This window comes from Bubalus bubalis, chromosome 2 (assembly GCF_019923935.1).
Source record: "Bubalus bubalis isolate 160015118507 breed Murrah chromosome 2, NDDB_SH_1, whole genome shotgun sequence".
Lineage (NCBI taxonomy): Eukaryota > Metazoa > Chordata > Mammalia > Artiodactyla > Bovidae > Bubalus > Bubalus bubalis.
In genome coordinates this window covers 90,275,849-90,303,353 of record NC_059158.1, presented here as the reverse complement: position 1 = coordinate 90,303,353, position 27,505 = coordinate 90,275,849, and the positions used below count along the sequence as shown (strand labels likewise).

The following is a 27,505-nucleotide window of genomic DNA, read 5'->3' as shown; positions in this document are numbered from 1 at the left end:
CCCCTGAAATTTTAAATGTTATTTAAACATTATTTTTATAAGTATAGTTTAAAAAATCATCAGGCAAACAACCTAGAAACCAGTATCATCTAGTTTGTACAGGATTAGTAAAAAATTACTCTCCAAAATGCAGTAATTTAAGATCATGTCCATTTATTTTCTAAATTTCCAAAGTGTTTTAGAAAATCTGTTACTCTCTACAGTAGCTTAGTCATTAACATTGTGAAGCACTGGGTGCATTCCAGAGTTACAGAAATCATTTGAATAATCTGATTTTGGCCCCTCCTCTGTTAGAAAAGGAAGTACAGATCTTTAAAAATCTGGTTTCTTCTTTTTACTTTCATATGAGTTTACTTTTTCATCTGAGTTTATGGACATTTGCATTTGTATTTTCTCCTAACATTGTAACCAACAAAAACCAATGATGTGGCAAATAAACGTTACCCATGTCCCACTTACTCTGGGCAAATAATCAGCAGTGGACACCAATTCCACTAGGCAGATCTGTCTCCTACACTGCCTGGTCCCGTCCTCTCCTTTCTTCCCCTTGGACTCCAGAGATCGCACCTATTCTGGAGCTGGTTCCATGATTGATTTAAGGTTGTAATGCCATTGGCTAGCATGCAAGTGATAGAACAAATATAAAGGACCTACTATGCACAAACCACAGTTCTAGATGTTGTGGGAGAGCAAGACACAGTCACCTCCTTTAGACAATGGACAGACATTCTACTAAGTTTGAGGCACTAAAACAAAGGTGTGGATAACTACAATTCAGAGATAATTGGATAGACTTGAAAAGAGAGGTGGAAATAAGAGTCTTCTAAGGAGGTATTGGACTTCCCAGGTGGTGCTAGTGGTAAAGAATCTACCTGCCTTTGCAGGTAAACATAAGAGATGCGGGTTCAATCCCTGGGTCAGGAAGATTCCCTGGAGGAGGGCACAGCACCCCACTCCAGCGTTTCTGCCTGGAGAATTCCACGGACAGAGGAGCCTGGCAGGCTGCAGTGCATAGGGTTGCACAAAGTCCAACATGACTGAACCAACTTAGCATGCACGCAAGGAGTTATCAGGAAAATGATGGTATAGTGGTGGAAAAATTTGAAAGGGTTTCTTGGACAAGGTAGATATTTGAGATGAGCTTTATTTAAGGCCCATAATTCTGAAAGGACTCTAAGGAGGGTGTTGTCATTAGAGGAAAAAAGAAAACATGAAATAAAACAAAGGAGGAAAATACAGGACATATATAAGAATTGTGAAGAATCCTGTTTGGCTGGATCTGGAAAGCTAGCTTGGGGTTCTATTATGTGGGACCCCAGAAGTCGGGGTAAGGAGATTGGATCTTATTCCCAGGCAAAGGGAAGTGACTGAAGCACATAGAGCAGAACCGATCAGTAGTCTGTCAGGATAAGAAGAAGGCGAAGTAAAGTTGAGATAATTAAAAATAACAAAAAACTGCACCAAGTGGAGGTGACCAAGATGTGACTAATTCCCTCCCACAACATTCCAACATTGCGGGATGGGCAGAGATGGAGTAAAGATAAGCTCCTCTGTAAAGATGGTCCGCCAGGCTCCTCTGTCCATGGAATGCTCCAGGCAAGAATACTGGAGTGGGTTGCCATTTCCTACTCAGGGGATCTTCCCCATCCAGGGATTAAACCCACGTCTCTTGCATCTCCTGTATTGCAGGCAGATTCTTTACCCATTGAGGCCCCTGGGAAGCCCTTGAAGATAAGTTAGGGCTGCCAAAAGACATTATTATTATTATTTTTTTTGTTAGACTAGTCAGCTCCCCTACTTGTGAAGGTCAGTGCCTTCAAATTTTCACCTAATAAGTTAAATAGCATACATATTTCAGAATAAAAATTCCCTTCTCATGTGAAAATGATGTGTTTCCAAAATCTTTCTCTTGCTAAAAGGCTAAGGAAAGTTCAAACATGACAGAGCCAGAGCAGTAGCTGTGGGAGAGAATGGCATTTAAAGGGCTAATGAGGGAGAGATGTCAGCGGTGATCTCAGTATCCATTTAGATAAAACTTCTTATGGCTTTGTGGCTAATAAAAAATCTTCTTTCCCTCAAAGGATAAATGTAAAGTAAAGACTTGATTCACAGATAGAGAAAGCAAACTAGTGGCTACAGAGGGGTGGGGGTGTGTGCAACCTAAGGGTGGGGCAATGGGAGGTGTAAACTGCTGAGTGTAAGACAGGCTCAAGGATGTATGTACAACATGGGGAATATAGCCAGTATTTTGTAATAACTGTAAATGGAAAGAAACTTTTTAAAACTGTATAAAAATTTTTTATAAGATTTTAAGAGTAAACCAAATAAAAATGAATAAATAAAATTAGAAAATAAAAGGAGGTTCATCAGTCTGCATCTCTATTTCGGCCCTGTAAACAGGTGAATATAGGAATGGAGACACAGACACAGAGAACAGACGAGAACTCAGTGGGGAAGGAGAGGGTGGGATGAACTGAGAGGGCAGCACTGACAGATATACACCACCATGTATAAAATCGATAGCTAGCAGGAAGCCCGTGCTCTGTAATGACCTAGAGTGCTGGGATGGGGGTGATGGTGGGGGGAGGCTCTCCAGGGAGGGAATATGTGTATACATACAGCTTATTCGTGCTGTTGTACAGCAGAAACTAGCACAGCATTGTAAAGCGATTATCCTCCAATTAAAAAAAAAGTAAAGGCTCAATGAAATCCTGTCACATGATGCACCGTGAATGAACCTTGAGGACATGACGCTAAGTGAAATAAGGCAGACATGAAGGGACAAGCATCGTACCTAGAACAGTCAGACGGTTATGAGAGACTGAGGGAAAGCCTGTACTGGGTACAGAGTTTCAGTTTGGGGTGGTAAAAAAAAGTTGTGGAGATGGACACAATAGTGGTATTGTATTGACAGTTACACAACAATGTGGATGTACCTAATGCCTCTGATTTCTATGCTCAAAAAAGGTTAAAATGGTAAATGTCATAGTAGGTACATTTTACTATAATAAAAAAGTAAAAGCTCGTTGAGGTCTGCATTGTGGTTTTGATAACAACAAATTCTAACTTACTAATTTTTGGAAAGAAAGTTCATACTATATTGTCTGCTGGTTGACAACCTATCCATATATATGGGCTTCTCTGTTCTACAGGAGGAGTCATGGGGCTCTGAGAAGCTTGCTTGGTGAGTGATAAATCAGGGCTGGGACTAGGTATGGTGATGGTTACCAGTAGACAGACTATTTTGTTTAACGTTCTCATCTTCAATATAGGAATATATCTGCTAAGGAGGCCTGAATCTTCGGATCAGCCAGTTAGGGCATTCTTCCTCAAAACAGTGTAATCAACCAAGGTTATTTTTCAAAGCACAGTTTATCAGAGTCAGGAATGGAGTAGGAGAATACTAACACATCAATAACTGTCAGAAAGAATGATGAAATCTAAAATACTCAGAAGAGAGACGAGAAGAGTAACATCAGAAAATATTACTACCAGATGAAAGCCAGTGATTTTAGAACTGCCTGCATCAACCCAATATGCATTCCCTTTGGTTCAAATGCTTTGGTGTCTCGATGGTAGAAGACCATTTAATAAGGTTATTTATCTTTTCAGGTTGTCATAACACATATGAGAGTCTCTAGGATTGAAATATGCTACTGGGGAAGGAAAGAAACGGATATGAAATGGGGGAAGACAATAAGATGAAAAATGAAATATTGAGAAGGAAGGGAGACTAGTAAGGAAGAAGACAGTTGAGAAATAATGTTGTGAGAAGAAGCAAGTCTACTGGGGCTTCTAAGAGACGAAGAGCTTGTATATCCTCAAGAACTGGAAATACCTACAAAAGCTACATGAAACATTTCTGGAAGAGAATTAAAACATGCTAATAAAAAGGAAGAAACTTAAAGCCAGAGTAGGGACCTGAGCAGATACTTAATAACCTGGAGGCTTGGCCTTAAAGTTCATGTAGACACATTTTGAGTGAGGTGTTGGGACTAAGCCTCAAGAGTAAAAAATCTGCCAACCTGAACAGGAGATCCTAGTGAATATAGTCTGTCTCTGTCTAGACAACCAGTGGGAAAAAGCATGTAATTCCCTGAGAGATCCAAAATTCATTCCTGATCCTTACTCAGGCTTGGAGTTTAAATTTACATCGCATTCAAAGAAACCCTATTTCAAAATAAAAACAGAAAATTAAGTTATGGAACAGAGATGTCCCTGGCATGAGTAAATGAAAATCAATGTGGGAGAATATAGACCCAGCTAGGTGGCAGGGGATTCCCACAAAATATTCAGCCTCATTGAATATGAACTCAGGATAAAAAATCACACAGTAAGTAACAATTTTTGTGTGAAGCAAAGTCAATGGTCATAAAATACAGGAAAATTATATTCAAGAATTTGAATTACTAGATGAGATATAGAAATTGACTGCCAAGGAGAATATCTTTAAAATTATTAAAGCTATACTAGACATAATTAAAACACAGAAATGAAAAATGAAAAAAGTCAAGACTGCTTTGAATGATGTTGTTGATGATAATAATAAAAACACAGCACTGACCACTTTTCTAAATGCTTGGCAAATATTAATTCATTTAATCCTCACAACAACACTGTTATATTGTATTATGAGGGATTACTATTTTATCATTTTGTAGGTGAGAAAACTGGGGCACAGAGAGCTTAAGTGACTTGCTCCAGGTCACAGATATAATAAGAGACAAAGTTGAAGTTTGTACTAAAACATTCTTTATCCAAATGTCTTAGTCCTTTTGGCCTGCTATAACAAAAATACCATAAACTGGGCGACTTACAAGCAACAGAAGGGTATTTCTCTCAGTTTGGAGGCTGAAAAGATCAAGTTTTGTGCCAGCATACTTGATGTCTGGTGAAAAATCATTTCCTGGTTCATAGATGGCCATCTTCTCACTGAAACTTCACATGGCAAAAGGGACAAAGGAACTCTCTGGGGTCTCCTTTACAAGGGCACGAATACCATTCATTTGGGCTCTACCTCTGTCTCAAATGTGTCATAATCGTGTGATTTAAGAATTGCCAGCTTTCCTTGTCTGTGTCCTTTGCAAAGAGTCGGGTTTTCTCTCAGTCAAGTCTTTTATAGAGAGTAAAGTCGTTTCAAGTGTCCCATTTGTGGGGAGTCTACACTTCACCTCCTTCTCTTTGTACAGACTAAGGGCCCAGGCTTCACTTTCATATGGTTCGCTCTATGTAGTCTCACCCTGGGCCTCTGGAACAGGGGTCAGCAAACTTTCTTATAAAGGGCTAGATAGCAAGTGGGCTTCCCAGGTGGCATTAGTGGTAAAGAACCTGCATGCCATTGCAAGAGACATTAAGAGATGCAGATTCGATATCTGGATTGAGAAGATCCCCAGGAGGAGAGCACGGCAACCCATTCTAGCATTCTTGTCTGGAGAATTCCAAGGACAGAGGAGCCTGGTGGGCTGCGGTTCATAGGGTAGCATAGAGTTGGATGCGACTGAAGTGACTTAGCATTGCACACACACAGATAGTAAGTATTTTACCTTTGCCAGTCATATGATCTCTGTTGAAACTACTCAGTTTTGTTGTAGTACAAAAGGATCACATGGCAAAACGGGCGAAGCAACTCTCTGGGGTCCCTTTTACAAGGGCACGAATACCATTCATTTGGGCTCCACCTTCATGACCTAATCACCTCCTAATATCCCCATTTCCTAAAAGCACCACTTTAAAATGTCATATTAGGCTCATAAGAAATTAGAAAAGTCCTTAAGACAGAGAGAAAGCAAAGAGGAAGCCCACATCACAGAATTAGATGAATACAAACACAAAATGTGGGGCTGCTCTGGGTCAGGGGTCAGCAAACTACAGTCTGGAAGCCAAAACTGCCTCTCCTGTTGTTGTCAAATTTTCTTGGAACACAGCCAGGCCCATTGTTTACATGTTGTCTCTGGATCCTTTTGTACTACAACAACAGAACTGAGTAGTTTCAATAGGGATCATATGACTGGCAAAGGTGAAATACTTACTATCTGTGTGCATGCAATGCTAAGTCACTTTCAGTTCAGTTCAGTTCAGTTCAGTCGCTCAGTCGTGTCCGACTCTTTGTGACCCCATGAATCGCAGCACGCCAGGCCTCCCTGTCCATCACCATCTCCCGGAATTCACTCAGACTCAAGTCCATCAAGTCAGTGATGCCATCCAGCCATCTCATCCTCTGTCGTCCCCTTCTCCTCCTGCCCCCAATCCCTCCCAGCATCAGAGTCTTTTCCAATGAGTCAACTCTTCGCATGAGGTGGCCAAAGTACTGGAGTTTCAGCTTTAGCATCATTCCTTCCAAAGAAATGCCAGGGCTGATCTGCTTCAGAATGGACTGGTTGGATCTCCTTGCAGTCCAAGGGACTCTCAAGAGTCTTAGTCATGTCCAACTCTACATAATCCTATGAACCACAGCCCGCTAGGTTCCTCTGTCCTTGGAATTCTCTAGGACTAGGAGATTTTCAATTTCTCCACAGAGGTTTTCTGAAGGTGGTCTTGGTCATAGTCTCCACAGAAGTCCTCAGTATTGGCACCCCAATTTCATGTTTTAACTTATATGCCAAGCAGTAAGTCTACTATAAAACTCCCTTTCCTCCTTGACATAAACTTTAGGACCCATCCTAGCTGGTTTACCTTTTCCCTTCCTTTCATTTCTAAGTTCTTTCTTATCTCTGTGTATAAAATGGAAAAGGAGGTTAGAGAAGGAATGGAGAAGACATGAGTTGTTCCAATGTCCCAAGAAGCCAAGGCGTTGGATTACAAACATTAGTGAAACTGGTGAGATGTGTCTTGCTCTGAGGTTCTCTCATGTCTACTGCTTTTACTGTATATGTTTTATCTCCTCAAATTCTGAGCATGTTTTAGGAACAGAAGAGATTTTAAACCTTGTCTCTCTACCATGTATACTTATCCTTATCCAGAGAATATATAGATAAATATTTCTAGGTTGAGTATCTCATACAAAAACAAAGTCATATAGTTCGCCCATCCATCCATCCATCCGTCCATCCATTTATTGAGAAAACAAACATTTACTGACTGACTCCTATTCACCTTGAAGCCTGACTAGATGCTGCCTGCCACTGCAGATGGTTTGTGCAGGCTCTAGAACTCCTGGATTCCCCAGCATTTGATACATAGCACCCTATAAAATATTCATTATTATAAAAGTAACACAGGCTCATGGTAAATATTAAAACAGTATAGAAGGGTATAGAGGAAAATGTTTTACTTTCCTAGTCACCATTCTATCAAATTCTTCTGTTTCAGTTACTCAAAAGAAACCATTGCTGATAGTTTCTTACATATCCTTCCAGAAATGTGCATTATTCTTTCTACATAAATGAAATCATTCTATATATAATTTCTGTTGTTGCTCTCCACCCCTCACCTATACAATGCATTTTGGTTCTCTTTTCACATTAGCTCGTATAATTTTCCTTGCTTTTCTTGTAATACTTTACTGAGATATAATTCAAACACTATGTAATTCACTCACTTAAATTATATAATTCAATGATTTTTAGAATATTCATAGAATTATGCCACCATCACCATAATTCTCATTCTTTTTTTAATGGTTACAGAGACTATTTTATCTTATGCATGATTTCAATAAATATTTGTTGAATTGAATTAAACCATAGATTTGGACTAAAAAAGTAGGCTAAAAAAGCAAATTGTCTAGAAACATAACAATAAAGAGGTTCTAATTCTTCCACTAGTCTTTTAAGTCAATTTGTAACTATGTTATATTGATGTGAAACATGGATGAAAAAATATTCTCCACACATTATCTGGATCTTTTCTTTCCAGGTAATAGGGTCCTAATCCACATGGACAACTTGATGTTGCACTGTACTGGATTTTCTTTAGCGAGTCAATTATTTTTACTTCCAAGTAAAGTTTTACTTCATTTTAGTAAGTTTAAAAATAAATATCACCTCTAATAATCTTCCCAAAGTAAGCTTATAACATTTCAATAGTAACAGGACTTTCCCTCCCCCTAGCATTTGTTTTAAATATATGCGAAGGTAAGCATTTCAGATTAATACAATATTTATAAAACGTCTAAAGAAATGCAAGCAAATTGTTTTTGCAATCGTTTATAAATATTAGGAATTTAAAGCATATGTGGTGCTAAGTAATATTGACATGTTGGGAAAATGTGCAAAGCAGAAGGAAAATCATGCAACTACTCCTTCCCTGCAATTACATTTCCATTTATAAAATAAATGCTCTGAGGGACAAAAAAAGATACTTGGTAATATTAGTAAGGCCTACAGTGACATTAGGAACATATATTTAAATAATTTCAATAAACAAGTCAAGTTAAGCAGTGTAAAAAATAGACTCAAATACTCTGGGAGGTAGGAAAGAAAAAGAACACAATCACTTGTCAGAATAAAAGAGGAATTACTGTAGAAAGGGGAAATCATCTTTCTAGAGATTTAAAAAATATGAACAGGACAGATTTGATGCCACATTCCTCCCTAATGATTGAGACTTGATTCTATAAGCGGTCATGGAGATTGTGAATTCTATTATTATAATCCAGTCCCACATTGAGTCTCAAAGTGAAATATTCAGTGTTTCAAAATGTTCAATGTCTAAATTCCCGAAAAATTTTCCCCCAGGACCTCTCCAGTACTTGCCAATAATGTATTAAGTGTTCGTCCTCAAATGTATCAGCCACATACAACCATTTTTCCAAAACAAATTAATCAGATGCCAGAAACAGGCATTTTTTTCTAGAATTTCAGAATTTTCAGATTTTTTTTTTTCTTCTCAGATCAAACTTAGTCATTTCTGGGATTTGACTGAGATCTTTAAAAGTCTGTATCCTAGATTTTTCCTCGAAACTTCTCTAGGCAGTTTTGGACTTAAAAGACCTTCAATTATTCCAGATTTCCTCAAAAATGTCTTTTGTCTTCAAAATGATTTCATATTTTACCTCTGTGTCCTATGCTTAAAATCAAGCACAGCTAGAGATGATGTAGCTGTTTTAATGGGGGCAAAATAAAACCCAAGAAAATGCAGTCTCCATAAAAAAATAACTAAATATATGCCAGATGTAGGAAGCCTCACTCTCTTCATGCTTTTTAAAAATAAAAATACTACATAGGGCTTTGGATATGGGAAAATGGGCCGAACTCTTTAAGAAGATAAAAAGTAATTTTCAGTAGGCCCTTTCATAGAGTCGAAAATACTGCTGTGGAAAATAGCACTCAGCAATTAATGTGACATGCAAAAAAAAAAAAAATTAACATAGAAATAGTCTCTTCATTCTACTTTTTGGAGAAAAAGAAAATGATAATTAAGAGGACAGATTATGGAGATGGAGGGATTATCTACTTATCTAAAGAGGGCATGAGACTGAAAAAAACCACTTTTGTGGTTGGTGCATTGAAAAAAGAACAATGTATCAGAGCATCCATAGTAGCAAACAACAAAACCCACTTAAGCTGGTTGGATAGGAAAGAAGTTTATTGGGTTGACCAGAAAGTTCATTACTTTTGGATTTCTATAACTTCTTGTGGAACAACTCAAATGAATTTTTTGGCCAATCCAATATTAAAGGGTGTTGGATAGTTCCTAGAATTTCTGGGAGGGCCAGAGAAGATGCTCAACCCTCACTAGGAGACTGCTACCATGAAGGCTTGCTGCAGCTCTGCTAGTTCCATGTACATATGTCTGCATCACCTGTCCTGACAGCTAGATACTGTGAGCATGCTGCTGCTGCTAAGTCGCTTCAGTCATGTCCGACTCTGTGCCACCCCATAGACGGCAGCCCACCAGGCTTCCCCGTCCCTGGGATTCTCCAGGCAAGAACACTGGAGTGGGTTGCCATTTCCTTCTCCAATGCATGAAAGTGAAAAGTGAAAGTGAAGTCACTCAGTCGTGTCTGACTCTTAGTGACCCTATGGACTGCAGCCCACCAGGGTAATGGTGTTAATTAGACTTATTGTGGTGATCATTTCATAATATATACAACTATTAAAACATTATGTTGTACACCTGAAGTTAATTATATGTCAATTATGCTTCAGTTTTTAAAAGAAAGAGGAGGAGATGTGGAGGGGAAAAGAAGGAAGATGAGGAGGAGATAACAATGATGACAATGACAAGCTGGCAGATTTAGCTGGAAAATAATAACCCACAGGCATACCTCAGAGATATTGTGGGCTTGGTTCCAGGGCACCACTATAAAGGAACTATTGCAGTAAAGCAAGTCACACAAAATTTTTGGCTTCCTAGTATATATGAAAATTATGTTTATATTATACCCTAGTAGTCTATTAAGTGTATAAAATCATCATGTTCCAAAATGTTTTACCTTAATTGGAAAATAATTCATTGCTAAAAAATCCTAATCATCCTCTGAGCCTTTGATGAGTCATAATCTTTTTGCAGTAGAGGCTCTTGCCTTGAGGTTGATGGCTGATGACTGATCAGGGTGGTGGTTGCTAAAGGTTGGGGTTGTTGTAGCAATTTCTTAAAATGACAATGAAGTTTGCTGCATTACTGAACTCTTCCTTTCACGAAGGATTTCTCTGTATCATGCAATGCTGTTTGGTACCATTTCACTCATAGAAGAATTTCTTTCAAAGTGGAAGCCAATCTGCTCAAGCCCTGCTAGTGCTTCATTAACTAAGTTTATGTAATATTTGAAATCCTTTGTGCTCTTAAGTGAACAATGCAAAGAAATAGAGGAAAACAATAGAACAAGAAGGGAGAGAGATCTCTTCAAGAAAATTAGAGATACCAGGGGAACATTTCATGCAAGGATGGGCACAATAAAGGACAGAAATGGTACAGATCTAACAGAAGCAGTAGATATTAAGAAGCAGCAGCAAGAATACACAGAAGAACTATACAAAAAAGTCTTAATGACCCAGATAACCACAATGGTGTAGCCACTCGCCTAGGGCCAGACATCCTGGAGTGTAAAATCAGTGGGCCTTAGGAAGCATCACTACGAACAAAGCTAGTGGAGGTGATGGAATTCCAGCTGAGCTATTTCAAATCCTAAGAGATGATGCTGTGAAAGTGCTTCACTCAATATGCCAGCAAATTTGGAAAACTCAGCAGTGGCCAGAGGACTGGAAAAGGTTAGTTTTCATTCCAATTCCAAAGAAGGGCAATGCCAAAGAATGTTCAAACTACTGCATTATTGCACTCATTTCATTTGCTAGCAAGTCATCCTCAAAATCCTTCAAGCTAGGCTTCAACAGTACCTGAACTGAGAAATTCCAGATGTATAAGCTGGATTTGGAAAAGTCAGAGGAACCAGAGATCAAATTGCCAACATCTGTTGGATCATAGAAAAAGTGAGAGAATTCCAGAAAAATATCTACTTCTGCTTCATTGACTATGCTAAAGCCTTTGACTGTGTGGATCACAACAAACTGTGGAAAATTCTGAAAGAGATGGGAATGTCATCTTACCTTACTTTTCTTACTTGCCTCCTGAGAAATCTTTATGCAGGTCAAGAGGTAACAGTTAGAACCAGACATGGAACAATGGCCGTTCCAAATTGGGAAAGGACTACGTCAAGGCTGTAGATTGTCACCCTGCTTATTTAACTTATATGCAGAGTGAAAGAAAGTGAAGTCGCCCAGTTGTGTCGACTCTTTGCGACCCCATGGACTGTAGCCTATCAGGCTCCTCCGTCCATGGGATTTTCCAGGCAAGAGTGCTGGAGTGGATTGCCATTTCCTTCTCCAGGGGATCTTCCCGACCCAGGAATCGAACCGGGGTCTCCCGCATTGCAGGCAGATGCTTTACCGTCTGAGCCACCATGCAAAAGGCCAGGCTAGATGAATCACAAAGTGGAATCAAGATTACTGGGAAAAATATTAGTAACCTCAGATATGCAGATGACACCACTCTTACGGCAGAAAGTGAAGAGGAACTAAAGTCTTTTGATGAAAGTGAAAGAGGAGAATGAAAAAGCTGTCTTAAAACTCAACATTCAAAAAACAAAGATCATGGCATCTGGTCCCATCATTACATGGCAAATAGGTGGGGGAAACAATGGAAACAGTGACAGACTTAATTTTCCCAGGCTCCAAAATCACTGGGGATGGTGACTGCAGCCATTAAATTGGCAGACGCTTGCTCCTTGGAAGAAAAGCTATGACAAAACTACACAGCATATTAAAAAGCAGAGACATCACTTTGCTGACAAAGGTCTATGTAGTCAAAACTATGGTTTCTCCAGTAGTCATGCATGTATGTGAGAGTTGGACCATAAAGAAGGCTGAAGAATTGATGCTTCTAACTATGGTGCTAGAGATATGGTGCAAGGAGATCAAACCAGTCAACCTGAAGGAAATCAACTCTGAATGTTCATTGGAAGACTGATGCTCTGGCTGAACTCCAATACTTTGGCCAGCTCGTGGGAACAGCCAGCTCATTGAAAAAGACCTGGATGCTGGAAAGATTGAGTGCAAGAGGAGAAGCGGGCACAGAGGATGAGATGGTTGGATGGCATCATTGACTCAGTGGACATGAGTTTGAGCAAACTCCAGAAGATAGTAAAGACAGGGAAGTCTGGCGTGCTGCAGTCCATGGAGTCCCAAAGAGTAGGATGTGACTGAGTAACTGAACATTTAACAATCCTCACAGCATCTTTACCAGTAGTAAAGTCCATCTCAAGAAACCACTTTCTGTGCTTATTCATAAGAAGCAACTCACCATCTGTTAGTTTTGTCAGTGATTCAGATACATGTTCAGGCTTCATTCAAGTTTTCTTGCAATTTCCACCACATCTGCAGTTACTTCCACCACCAGTGCTTTAAACCCCTCAAAGTAATTGAAGAGGATTAAAATCAACTTCTTCCAAACTCCTGCTAATCTTGACCCCTTTCCATGAATCACAAATGTTCTTCATGGCATCTAGAATGGTGAATCCTTTCCAGATTTTCAATTTTCTTTGCCCAGATCCACCAGAGGAATCACTATCTATGGCAGCTATAGTCTTACAAAACCCATGAGTTGCAAAATGGATGCTGTGTTAGCAGGCATGAAAACATGAATCTCATTGTACATCTGCATCAGAGCTCTTAGGTGCCCAGGGACATTGTCTATGAGCAGTAATATTTTGAAAGGAATCTTTTTTTTTTTTCTGAGCAGTAAGGCTCACCAATTGGGCTTAAATAATCAGTAAACCACATTGTAAACAGTTGTGCTATCATCCAGGCTTTGTCATTCTGTTTATACAGTACATAAAGAGTGGATTGAGCATAACTCAATGTTTCTAGGGGTTTCAAAATGGTAAATGAGCACTGGCTTAAACTTAAAGTTACCAGCTGCATTAGTCCCTAACAAGATAGTCAACCAGGCATTGACTTGTCTTCTCTAGCTATTAAAGTCCTAGAAAGCATATTCTTCTAATAGAAGGCTATTTCATCTACATCGAAAATCTCTTATTTAACGTAGACACTGATACTGTGCCCCATAGTGTTAATAGAAGCTGATAACTAACAGAAATTCCTGAACTTGCATTATTAAAGAACAGACAAAGGATCAGCTTGTTAAAACCTCTTTGCTTTTAATCTGTCTTCATTGATTAAGTTCACGTTAATATTTTTTTCTTCCTCTTTTCCTCTTTTAAACAGCATACCTTCCTAGCTTCATACAGCTCAGTTGCTTTATAGGAATTTGGAGTCAGCTGCTGACCAGTGTGAGCTGGCTGGAGGCTAAATGGGACTATGACCCTAAAACTGGGCCTGCTCAGATGCCCAGGAATGGTCTTTTGATGTCAAAGAGCCGGAAAACTCCACCCTCAGATCATACTAAGTGTCTCCATTTTGAATATGCAGAATCATATAACCCAGGTGCACCTGCACAGAACACTGATTCCCTAGCCACTCTCCATGCCTCCAATCTCCTTTCCCCATGCCTGAGAGTGCCCTGCTTATTCTATAAGTACCCCAAGGTGGATCTGAGACTTGTTCTCCACCTCCTTGCTTGGCTGCCTTGCAAATCAATTCTTTCTTGGTTATGAACCTCAGTGTCTTGGCATTTGGTTTGCTGCACATCTAGCAAATGGATCCAGTTTGGTAACATCACATTTATTAATTATCTTAGCCAGATCTCCTGGGAAATTTGTTTCAGCTTATACATCAGCACTTGCTTTACCTTGTGCTTTTATGTTACAGAGAGGGCTTTTTTCCTTAAACCTCGTAAACCAATCTCTGCTAGCTTCCAACTGTTCTTCAGGAGCTTCCTCACCTCTCTCAGGCTTCACAGAATAAATGAATGGTCTGGATTAGGCTTTGATTTAAAGTAATACTATGGCTGGTTTGGTCTTCCATCCAGACCACTCAAACCTTTTCCATTCCAGAAATAAACCATTTTGCTTTCTTATCATTCATGTGTTCACTGGAGTAGCACTTTTAATTTCCTTCAGGGACTTTTCCTTTGTGTTCACAACTTGGCTAACTTTGGCCTGAGGAACCTAGTTTTCAGTCTAGGTCTTGACTTTTGACATGTCCTTCCTCACTAAGCTAAATCATTCCTAGTTTTTTATTTAAAGTAAGAGACATGTGACTCTTCCTTTCACTTGAACACTTAGAAGCTTAGGATTATTAACTGGCCTAATTTCACCAAGAAATTGTGTCACCAGGAATAGGGATTCCCAAGGACAGTGAGAGAAATGAGGAAACAGCATGTTGGTGGAGCAGTCAGAATACACACATTTATCAATTAAGTTTCCGTATTGTATGAGCATGGTGTTAAAATAATTACGATAGTAATATCAAGATCACTGAGCACAGAACACCACCACAAGTATAACAGAAATATTTGAAGTGTTTTGAACACTACCAAAATGTGAAACAGACACGAACAAGCAAATATTGTAAAAACCCCACCAATAGACTTGCTTGATGCAGGGTTGCCACAAACTTTCAATTTTATAAAAAAACAAAAAACAAAAAACCAAAAATCAAAAACACAATATCTGTGAAGCACAATAAAGAACAATAACATGAAGTATGCCTGTAGTTAAAATGAATAAATAAAAGCTATGCAATTATTCTACCCCAAGCTGAGCGCTTTCATTGCCACCCTTGCCAGAAAGTAGATTCTTGCTTTCTCACACAGCTCTCTTAACAGTGAAGTATCAAATGGGTGCATTTCATAGCCACATAGTAGATCATGAGAGGCTGGGGAAATTGAGTCTCTAGCCTCTACTCTGGAAGATGAATGCACAATATGGGGTATTCCCCAATTGTGAGAATGGTGTGGCCAGGGAGCCCACAATCATGGCAAGTATTCTCCCTCAGCAGAATGGTTCCATTGTTGGCACTAGAAAGACAGTAGGTCTTGACAGATGCAGTACTGAAGTGAGAGCGCAGGGCCTAGCATTGCGAGTGGCAACCAGATTTCAGGTTTGTGTAGGGTGGTGGACGGTGTTATCATTACTTTGATGGGGGTGGCTTGAGGGAGAAACATGTTTAGTGCAGGAAAGGCAGGTGGGATATCAAGAGCAGTTTAAAAGGATGCTGGGAAACAGAAGTGGCATATTTTTTGAATCTCTTCAAATTATTTTATAAAAAGAAACAAAAATAAATAGAACAAAGCCAAAAATCATGGTGATAATCTTTACCAGTAGGTGACAAGGTATTGCCATATACCACAAAATAGGAATGGGCAGGGAGTAAACCACTGAGAGTTAAAAGACTTCAGTGTACCATCTTTGCAGGACAGAAGAAATCAAGTGTTATCAAATGGACTTGAGAACCCTAAAAGAGTCAAGAAGTGTTTATTGGAAACATCAGCTGAAACTGAAGAGTTTTACACTCTCTAATAATAAATGAATATAGGAGTTTGCAGTAAAGTCTAAAGGAGCCAGAGAAGTCTGGGTCCCACGAATTCCCAGACTAACAAGTCAAAACTAACTTCTAGGACAAAGTCTCACAATAATGAGAAAACTTCTGCAAAGAGAATCCAAAGTAAGTAGCACAGGAACAACAAACAGTCAAAGAAAATAGCAGGTCCAAATAAAAGTAAGGGAAGGCAGGAAGACAAATCTCTAGAAAATAAGCTGTAATTAAAAAAAAATGTTGCATAAACACAACAAAAAATTCTAAAACTATGAAGTTAGAGGAAATATCTTGAGTCACATCCACTTCTGTAAGTTAAGAAAAACCTCATTTCAAGTATAAAAGGAAAAATAAAAGGATTAGATCTTGATACTAACAGGAAAAAAACAGATTAAGAAGCAGAATAACATCCCTACAGATCAGGAATGAACACAGAAAGACATCAGCATAAGACATATTAGAATTATAATCTAAAAATTAACAAAATAATACAAGATAAAAAATAATAATCAGAATTGGAAAACTCAGAAATGAGGTGATATAGTCACAGAAAAAATTCTAAAGAAAAGAAAAACATTTCAGAAACAAGGTTAACTAGAAGGAAAAAAAAACCAATGGCCTAAGGATTTCAATGGACATTTCTTCAAAGAAGACATACAAATGGTCAATAAGCATATTAAAAAATGCTTAATGTCACTAATAATTAAGTAAATGTGAATCTAAACTACAATGAGATAGCAATTCACACCTATCAGGATGGCTGGTAAATGCAAGTCAAAAACAAAATAACAAGTCCTAGAGAGCTGTAGAGAATGTGAAGACATTGGAAACCTTGTACATTGCTGTCAGGAATAAAAAAAGAAACAGCTGCTGTGGAAAACAGTTTGACCAATTTTCAAGAAATTAAACATAGAATTACTATATCATCCAGTGATTCTACTTCTGGGAATATACTCAAGAGAATTAAAAGCAAGGGGTGTGAACAGATATTTGTGTACCAATATTCATAAAAGCCATATTAATGATAGTCAAAAGGAGAAAACATACCAACTGTTCACTGAGACATGAATAAAATATGGTTTTAAAAAGTGGTATATACTATTCAGTCTAGAAAAGGAATGAAATTCTATACATGCTACAACATGGATGAATGTTTAAAGCATGATGGTAAGTGAAATAAGCCATTCACAAAAGAATAAATACTTTATAATTTGAATTATATGAAATACCAATTTGGAAAACTCAGCAGTGGCCATAGGACTGGAAAAGGTCAGTTTTCATTTTGATCCCAAAGAAAGGCAATGTCAAAGAATGTTCAAACTACTGCACAATTGCACTCATCTCACACAATAGCAAAGTAATGCTCAAAATTCTCCAAGCCAGGCTTCAACAGGATGTGAACCAAGAACTAACTTCCAGATGTACAAGCTGGATTTAGAAAAGGCAGAGGAACCAGAGATCAAATTGCCAACATCTGCTGGATCATCAAAAAAGCAAGAGAGTTCCAGAAAAACATCTATTTCTGCTTTATTGACTATGCCAAAGCCTTTGACTGTGTGGATCACAACAAACTGGAAAATTCTGGAAGAGATGGGAATACCAGACCACCTTACCTGTCTCCTGAGAAATCTGTATACAGGTCAAGAAGCAGCAGTTAGAACTGGACATGGAACAATGGACTGGTTCCAAATTGGGAAAGGAGTATGTCAAGGCTGTATACTGTCACCCTGCTTATTTAACTTAGGTGCAGAGTATACTATGAGAAATGCCGGGCTGGATGAAGCACAAACTGGAATCAAAATTGCTGGGAGAAATATCAATAACCTCAGATAGGCAGATGACACCACTCTTATAGCAGAAAGTGAAGAGGAACTAAAGAGCCTCTTGATGAAAGTGAAAGAGGAGAGTGAAAAAGCTGGCTTAAATCTCAACATTCAAAAAACTAAGATCACGGCATCTGGTCCCATAACTTCATGGCAAATATATGGCGAAACAGTAGAAACAGTGAGAGACTTTATTTTCTTGGGCTCCAAAATCTCTGCAGATGGTGACTGCAAGTCATGAAATTAAAAGATGCTTGCTCCTTAGAAGAAAAGCTATGACAAATCTAGACGGCATATTAAGAAGCAGAGACATTACTTTGCCGACAAAGTCCACCTAGTCAAAGCTATGGTTTTTCTAGTAGTTATGTATGGATGTGAGAATTGGACCATAAAGAAAGCTGAGTGCTAAAGAATTGATGCTTTTGAACTGTGTTGCTGGAGAAGACTTTTGAGAGTCCCTTGGACTGTAAGGAAATCCAACCAGTCCATCCTAAAGGAGATCAGTCCTGGGTGTTCATTGGAAGGACTGATGTTGAAGCTGAAACTCCAATACTTTGGCCACCTGATGTGAAGAGCTGACTCATATGAAAAGACCCTGATGCTGGGAAAGATTGAGGGCAGAAGGAGAAGGGGACGACAGAGGATGAGATGGTTGGATGGCATCACCGACTCGATGGACATAGGTTTTGGTGGACTCTGGGAGTTGGTGATGGACAGGGAGGCCTGGCGTGCTGCGGTTCATGGGGTTGCAAAGAGTCAGACATGACTGAGTGACTGAACTGAACTGAACTGATGTACATGCTAAAGGAAAACTTGAAAATATAGGTGAGAAAGAGCATAACCAAGCAAGACAAATTCTTGTGGAATTGAGAAGGGATGAAACTCAAATCACACATGGATTTCGGGTTATGTCTTTTTGTGTGTCATTTAAAAACTACTTACTAATCAGGACTCACTATATTGATTTAATGACCCACAGTTTGAAAAACAATGGAATTACGGCATAATATTTTACCTTCCTGAATCTATTTCTTTAACTATAAAATGGGAATGACAATCTTATAAGGTTGTTAGGATGGTCAAATAAGACATTATACGTAAAGTATATATATGGTACTGAGCACACAGCTCATGCTCAATAAATGTAACTATTATTACAAGTATTTTTAAAAACAGAGAAAGTTAATAAGGTCTGAGTCTGGGCATTGCCAGAACATATCTAGGCTGCTGCCCAAACTTCAACTAATATTTTCATCATAACCACAAGCATCAGATCTATGGTGTCACTATCTCCTGCTGTGTAGCACCAGCTACTTCTATTTGTGTGATTGTTTAGAAATAGCAAAAAATTATGCTTTAGTTTATTTGAAACACTTCCTTTCTATAAAATCATCCAGATATTTAATTGAGAACATGAAAAATTTGGTAGCATTCTAAATTTTAAAACATTCCTCCCAAACAACCATACGAATACATTTTCCCAAGTCAAACAGATATCCCTAGGCTTGAACTGCTATTTCTAATTTCTAATTTATTCTTACAGGCTAATTTATAAAATGAAATTGTTTGGATGATTGGTTTGCAGTAAACATGGTAAACCAAACTGGTTTCTAAATTTAGAAAAAGGTTGAGTCTCCTCTTATAATAATGGAGAAATAATAGAAGTATTAATGACAATGAAACTTTCATAATTAAAAAGTCAAATTCTGAAATAACAAGAAGAAATGAACATTAATAGGTAACAGCAGCATAAATTGTGATTCTTGCAAATGGTTATTTTGAGCTCTTTTCACGGGATACTGCAACCTCCAAAATACAATTTACTAAATGATAATATATGTTCCAGATGTGTCCTAATTAAGTTCCATAGTCTTTGGAGAATTTAGTACTATTAAACATAAAAAGAGATTGGAAAATAGTGCATAAAATTCTAAAAATCATAAAAGAAGGACAAAATTGTTTTAATAGATGCTATGACATCTACATCTGATAATTTGTAAACTTTAAGAAAGTAGTAATTATTATTATCCATATAAATGTATTCAAAGAAAAATCTTGTTTATGTATAACAGAATTTGAGGATGAACTCTAGATTTTAAATACAGTAGACTCCATATCCTTTCTTGGAGGTTTTTGAGGACTGATTTTTGGTAATATCTCTTTGGCATAAAATGTTTTATGAAGTCCAGCTTCTCGGAGTGCTAACTCAAAACGAAGTCTAGGGTCAGAAATTATCTGTAGAAATAAAATGATATAAATATTATGTATATAAATAACATAAGTAATACAGATAATATAAAATAATACAAATAAATTTAATGAAGTTTATTTTATCATTTAGTTCCATATTTCCCCAAGCTGTATAGCTTGTTTTTGCTAGATGGATGACTAGATAACAATAAATTTTGTGCATACAGTGACTATATTCTGCTTATTTTTACTGAAAGGTCAAAAATTTTTGACATTATCACTTTTCAGTATATCAGTGGTTTCCAACATAAGATGTATAGAATATTGTATACTAGATTAGTCAAAATAAAACATAAAATTATTTTAAAATGAGATAAAAGAAGCTTACTTTCAGTACTATCATTGATTTGTTATTTATCGTTAGCTGGGATTATAAAATATAAGCAACCATTCATTAAATAAACCTAAATCACAATCTTGTATATTTGTCTTTAAACAGACATTTTAATTTCTCCATCATTTGGCAGTATGTAAGTTAAGTTCAAATACATGGCTACTACTTGAAAAACACAATCAATAGAACCTTTCTTCCAAGGCCAGATTTCTATTTCAAGCAGAACTAGAAAATGGTTCTATCAATCTAAGTGGGAATAGATATATGAGTAGTTCAATTTCTGTTTTCATTTATAGCTGATTAGGCTTTATTTCTTCTTCTTATGAATATTAATGTCAACAGTCACTGTTTGCAATGATAAAAAAGTGGCCATATATAGATTTCAGCTAATGAAGCATTTTACATGAACATTATCCCCCTAGAGGATGGGATAATAAGCTGTTGAAAGCAGCCCCTCCTTCAAGGAGCTCTTAAACTAACAGAGGTAGTAAGAATGTACACAGATAATTATAGTCCATGGCAACATGTGACAGATGCTCCAAAAGTGCTAGAACACATTGGGACATCTCCTGGTACCAGTGGGACTAGGATGGTCTCAGGTAAGGACAATAACTTGAGATAACTTTGAGGTCCAACTTATTCTTCTATAAAATTGGGAGTGCGAGTGGAGGAGGAAGAGAGATCAAGCAAGAAAGGAAGGCTTATGCTAACTTAGAGATGAAATGGGTCAATTTAGGATCATGGTAATTTGGGTGGAGTACTTGGTACCATTGGGGAACATTGAAAAAGGACACTTCTAAGACTAGGACTTGAATTTTAAAGGCTTGAAGTCTGTGTCATGGAGTCTGGGGAGCTACTGAGGTTTTTTTTCTGTTGTCAGCATGGAACTAATATAATCAGAACTGTTGCATAAGGAGATACATCTGATTATAAGTTCGGGATAAATTAAGGCAGCAGGCAAACAAGAGACAGAGGCACAAAGAGTGCTTAAGAGTCTACTACAGTTGTCTAGACATAAAGTAATAAATGCCTAAAATTGGTTGGTAGCAAAGAAGAGATAACTGTCCAAAACATTATGAAGGGAAGAATCAGTAGAACTTGGCAACTGATCAGATACAGGGACGGGGGCAATGACGCATATAAATGGAGAATAACACAGAATTTGTGTCGGCAAAGCAAAATATTTAAGTCTTAGACTTAGGTTTCTTCTCTTTTGCCCCAAAAGAGTCTTCCTGGTCACTTTCATCCACTTCCACATATTCATGCTCCACCTGTTTGCTGTTGACATCCTAATTATCTCCAGGATTCACCATTTCTCCCCCAGCTCCAGATATGTGATGTTCAAAACATTTTCATAATTATAGTTTTTTCAACATATATCAAGTGAAATGGACATCTGCCTCCCATACTGATGTCCCTTTCCCCAATTCTCCTCCCCAGAGAAAGCCGAGTAGTTTCTTGCGAGCATGTATTAGACATCTTCACCCTAAACCTGACATGAACAAAGCAATTGCTCTCTCCCTAAGTCTGTTTTTTCCTTCTGTATTCTTACATGGTTAATGGCAGCACCACCTAACAACTGCAATTTATTGAATTACTACTAGGTGCCAGACAATATTCTAGGCAATTGACATGTATTATCCTAATCATCACAAAAAACTTACGAATTATTGTTTTACAGATGAAGTAAACAAAACATAAAGATGTTAACAGCTTACACAAGTTCACACAGCCAGCAAACAGTGGATGTGGATTTCTCAATATCACTTGCTGCCTAGTTTAGAATCACCCTCACTTTCATTATCCTCTCCTCAGCCAGAGCCATACATGCCTCCACATCCCACCCTCCCCCTACGCCGCCCTCCCCTGACTCCACTCCACTTCCATGAAGTCTCCACCATCTAAAAAGAACCCAACTCCACCTCCACCAATTTTCCATTCAGACACATTGCTATAACATGAAGCTTTTATATACTTCACTTGCTTCAAAGTCTCCCCTCTGCTCATAGGTCAAAAGTTCAAAAGTCTTTAGAAAGTAAGATCTACTATACGTTCCACAGTCTGACCCAAACTTATGTTTGCAGTCTTATCTCCCAGCACCCAAGATGTACAAGTAAGGACCTCTTTTCACCCTCTTCTGCTTGATCAAACCCTTATTTCCTCAGCCTAGGTACCTAAAAGCTTTCCAGCTTCTGACTTCAATTCTTTATAAGCCCAGATGCCTTCCTGCTTTGACTTCTAGAGATACTACTGCATCTTCTAATTAACCCCTCTTCCAATGCCCACCCCTCCCCAGTCAGTTTTGCCGTTCTTTTTAGTTAAATTATCTGGAATGAATTCTGTTACTGATGCCAAAATTCCTCAGTGAAGATGGAGCTTAGTTTCATCTTTTCTGCCTTCTCTGACTTCCTCTTGTCTTCACTCCCTTCCTCTTGCTGCTGCAGCCCTGAGCCCTCTATCAGGGAGGTAGGTGATCTCACTCTAGTGGCATTATTCCCGTGCATTCTACTTTCTTTCCCAACCCAATTCCCCTGCTCACTTCCTTCACACAGAACAAGTTTATCTTGTTTGGGATGCAGCCCTGGCACCTGGCTCAGTGCAGATACAGTATATGTTCCATAAATATCTGCCCAATTAATATGTAAATTGTTCTTTTTATTAATATTCCCTAGCAAAGTGTGCAGCACATAATAGAGGCACATTAGATTTATTTGTCATTGGATGAATGTATAAAGTTTCCTACTTTTAAAATGATTAAACATTTAGCTTCTCTTAGATTTGTAAAGTTTATAGCTACTTTCTCCCTTAACTCCTGTGGTATCCAATCATTCATATGTCCTGGCTCCCTCTCTTCCATCCACCTAAAAAAAAGCTTCTTAAAATCCCTTCTCCATTACAGAAACAGACTAAAATGATTCAGAAGCACCTAGAAATAGTTAAATAATCTCTTAATACCTTTTTCCACAGCAAGTGTTTTATCATTAGCTCCAATACATTATTTTCTGTTCATTTTAATTTCAGAAAGCTTCCCTCTGCTTTGTCTTATCAGTATCATCAATTGTTTCATTAATAGGATTTATATTATGCATTTAAATAAATTCTGAATATGATAAATATTTAAACAAAAATACAATATTAACACAACTTTAAAGTAAAATTTTATAAAATTGTTTTAGATTAAAATAATTTCCAATGACAGATTCATAACATTTTCAAAGTGTTTTGTTCTATGGTCACCTATTAACATTTTATAATATTAAGAACTGTTCAGTAATTACATGCAATTTATGCTAATATGCATGGTATTTAAATAGAAATATAAATAATTTGTAACCCAAAATACACACTTCTACAATTCTTATCATCATCATGGCTTTTGCATCAATCTTGCCAATTTCCATAATTACCTGCTGTTCATTGTATGTATTCAATGTGAAGAGTGGCTTTTGAAGAATAAATTCTTCTTCAGTTCCAATACCCATCCTTGCTTTTGATGCCACTGTATCTGACATCATTCTAACAGGATCAAATTGAGCAACAATAGCAACCTAAAAAAAGAGAAAACATGGCTGCTTGGAGCAAGATACAAGCTAAATACTTCTGGGCAACATTATTAATGCTTAATGTCCATTAAAGTTAAGAAATTTTATTATTGCATAGTTACAGGTATGATTAAATTTAGATAAAAATTTCTTCCTGATCCAAAGGCAAGGGAAATTTTATACAGAAAACCTACATATTCAATCACTTTGAAAGTAACCCAAAGTAGAAAACATTAATTTTTAGCCACTAGAAATCCGTGGCCACAGTAATGACTCCATGAAGCTTTCTAGAAAGTTTAATCTGATTAAGCTGAGTCTAGAGTATATCATTTATGGGTAAAGTCATGTGTGTTAGCATTATTGAGCAAGATGGGTGAGTTTTCATTGTACTGAACAACAAGATTTCCAGGGACTGTTAAAAACCATTGTTTCCTCTTCCACTGAAAAACTGTAAGAGTCATTTTAACCCAAATGTCCTTGAGCTTTATGATAATTGAAATCAATCAAACCTGCATTCTGATGAAAAGAAGCCACTAATTTTGTAAATTATATGCCACCATTAATAACACCTGCCTGCTAATTCCTAAAGTCAGGAAATAGCAATAGGAAAATGGCATTTTTAATTCTATTTAGAAATTATAATGACATAACTGGAGGTTGAACATACTTTAATTATTATAGGTTTTACTAGCCAAAATGTCTTTTACTATAGTTCTAAACACTGATTACAGATAACAGGCACAGACATTTCCTCTTTCAAAGGTCTCACAGATGGAAAAAGAATCTTAATCATATGGACTGTAGTTGTCAAAATGATATTTTGAACAAAATGTGTTTAGTAATAGTAACATTAAATTTTGTCCCTAGAAGGCTATGGTATATCATTATTGGCTAATGATTGAAACATTTAAATTTCGTTGACTCTAAGATGACCAGATGTATATTCCTATGCTTTGAATTTGTTTCTATAATCTGTTTTATCAAAGATGGATACAATGTTTGTATGCATTTATACTTCCTTTATATGATTTCATTTAACTTAATTTCCTTGGTTTGAATTCATATTTACATTGAGTAGCTAGGTGACTTTGGGAAAACTCTGGGCTGCCTCAATTTTCTCTTCTATAAAATAATAATTCTTACATCATACGGTTGGGGTAGGAGTTAAATGAGGTAAGACCTAAGAGCATTTAGAAGAGGGCTTTACACTTAATCAATATTCAAAACATGTGAACACACATTGCTACAAACCTATGAGGTAGGCTGTTGTTCTGTTGTTCAGTCACCAAGTTGCATCTGACTCTTTGCGATCCCAAGGATGAGATAGGTACGATTACTATTATTCCATTTTTCAGAGGAGGAAATAAAGTTTAGGGAGGTTACGTGAAAGACGTAAGTTTCCTCTGCCAGTAAGCAGTGAGCCAGGTTGTACCAGCTTTGAAGGAAGCCAGAGGTGGAGTTCTTACCCAAGATTCGAGGCTAACTCCCAACCATATGGAAGGAGAACCAGTCAGTCATTTCCTGTCAGCTAGGAAATGGTATCAGAGAAGACTCTGGAGCTGATGAGCTGTGCTTATCACTGCTATGTTAACAATACTGAAAAATTATCAAGCAAAACTACTTTATAAAATTTCCTAAGGTCTGAAATTCTTGTTCTTGCTGTCTATAAATACTATTTTCAAAACTTTTGTCTACTTTTATGAGCCAAAGCAATAGAAGGCTTTTATTTTCCCACAAAACAGTCATTTTAATAAGTGATTTTTAACCTTTTTGTTGACTATAGGATATTTCCAAACAGAGGTCCCTTCCCTAGGGAGTATTATCTTGCTCAAGCTCCACCACATGTTTTTCGAAGAGAGTAAAATCCTTTAGCTACAGGCAGGGTTTCACTGCTATAAATGGATACTATTCAGCTTATAAACTAGAGGTAATATGGATGTATTTAAATCTTGGGAGAGCTTTCTTTAAAGGTTCTGATGAAGTTCTTTTCATATACTAAGAAACTGAAAATAATTCAACATAAAACTAATTGTTCCCAGGAAAGAAGATCAGTGTTCCAGTTTGGAAAAGTTACATTTTATATAGCAGATGTCATGAACTAAGTCCTAGTAATAATGTTATTAAGAGCACTTAGACACATTTTTTAAACCACCCATGAAATTCTCCAAATTAAAAACACCTGTTTCCTCAGGGCTTCTAGTCGCTTTTCCCTCTCTTCTTCTTCAAGTGCTTCTTGAAGGGCCACTTCTTTTTTCTCCATCAAACGCTTTTCCAATAATTCTTGTCTATATTTAACCCTTTAAAAATAATGCACAGGGAAGTTAGGAGAACATTATGATAATGTTGGCGATTATGTGGACAGCAGCATAAGGGCAGAAGTCATCCCCGAAGTCACATCACTGTCATTTTGTTGTGCTTGCTTTGGATGATTTCTCATATCACAACCATACAGGATGTTTCTATAAAATATAATTTACAGTAATTCTAATAACAATCATAGAACTGCAGGTCACGCGGGCAGGAAAACATGGGGTAAAATCCAATCTCGCTCCTTCTTCATTGAAATCATTGTATTAACCATCAGCTGCCACAACTGCAGCTAATCCAACTTGACAGATGACAGCCTCACTCTTGAGTTATTTCAGCAGTCTTCTAGTAAGTTTTAATACAATATGAGATTTAAAAGGCTATGTTACTGTTTGAGTAGGCCTAATTTTAAAAAGACAAGTAAATAAAATACTATAATATGCCCAAAGTATCTCGATTACTAGAATTTAAACCAAACTTTATATTGTCACTCATTTTGTCAAGAATGCTCTATCTGGATGGATGTGTGTGTTTGTGTTAAGAAACTTTGAAAATTGTACATTGACTGTAGATGGCAGCAAAAACATGACTTTCCCTGAGCATTCTGTTTCCATCCTCCTTAACAGCAGCTATTAAAACCGAGCACATTTAAATACCTGTTTAATACTCCAGGTTTCACCTGGCCCTCCTCTGTTGCTCTTTTGGGGCAGCCTCCCTAACTATATTTTTGTCCAAGGTATTATTCTATTGAATTATAGAGATAAGATTTGCCTTTTCAAAAACAGTAGGCACCTGGCTTCTCAAGGTAGAAGGAGGTGTTAGCTCTGTCTTCTATCATTGATGGTTTAGATTTGACTTCCTCTATAGCATCAGGGCTTCCTCAGTGGCTCAATGGTAAAGAATCTGCCTGCCAATGCAGGAGATGCAGGTTCAATTCCTAGGTCAGGAAGATCCCCTGGAGAAGGAAATGGCAACCCACTTCAGTATTCTTGCCTGGGCAATCCCATGGGCAGAGGAGCCTGGCAGTCTGCAGTCCAAGTCCGACACCGCTTAGAGACTAAATAGCAATAGCTTCAGTCACAAATGTGCTTTGCCCCAGGCGTGCACACCTGTATTTTCCATGGATGTCCCTGCACTAGACCATTTTTATTCTGGATCCTGACATTTACTGAGGTGTTCACGACACATCAAGTCTTGTGCTAAGGGCTCTTTCAAACTTCACATGTTGGGGTACCATTGCTGCTAAGTCACTTCAGTTGTGTCCGACTCTGTGTGAACCCATGGACGGCAACCCACCAGGCTCCCCTGTCCCTGGGATTCCCCAGGCAAGAACACTGGAGTGGGTTGCCATTTCCTTCTCCAGTGCATGAAAGTGAA

At 37.7% G+C, this 27,505-nt stretch overlaps 2 protein-coding genes across 2 annotated transcripts in view; one reads left to right on the top strand and one right to left on the bottom strand.

The window, feature by feature from the left end:
* The window catches only part of UPP2 (uridine phosphorylase 2), a 90,285-nt gene that overhangs the window by 43,107 nt on the left and 19,673 nt on the right, over nucleotides 1–27,505 (top strand). The gene's annotated exons all lie outside the window — the stretch shown is intronic.
* CCDC148 (coiled-coil domain containing 148) overlaps nucleotides 19,743–27,505 on the bottom strand; it is a 221,190-nt gene continuing 213,427 nt past the window's right edge. Inside the window, exons 13-15 of the mRNA XM_045164090.1 lie at nucleotides 26,001–26,118; nucleotides 23,687–23,827; nucleotides 19,743–19,930 (exon numbers count right to left, since the gene is read on the bottom strand). Coding sequence (XP_045020025.1) covers nucleotides 19,784–19,930; nucleotides 23,687–23,827; nucleotides 26,001–26,118 — 406 coding nt within the window. The 3' untranslated portion in view covers nucleotides 19,743–19,783. The remainder of the gene's footprint in view (nucleotides 19,931–23,686; nucleotides 23,828–26,000; nucleotides 26,119–27,505) is intronic.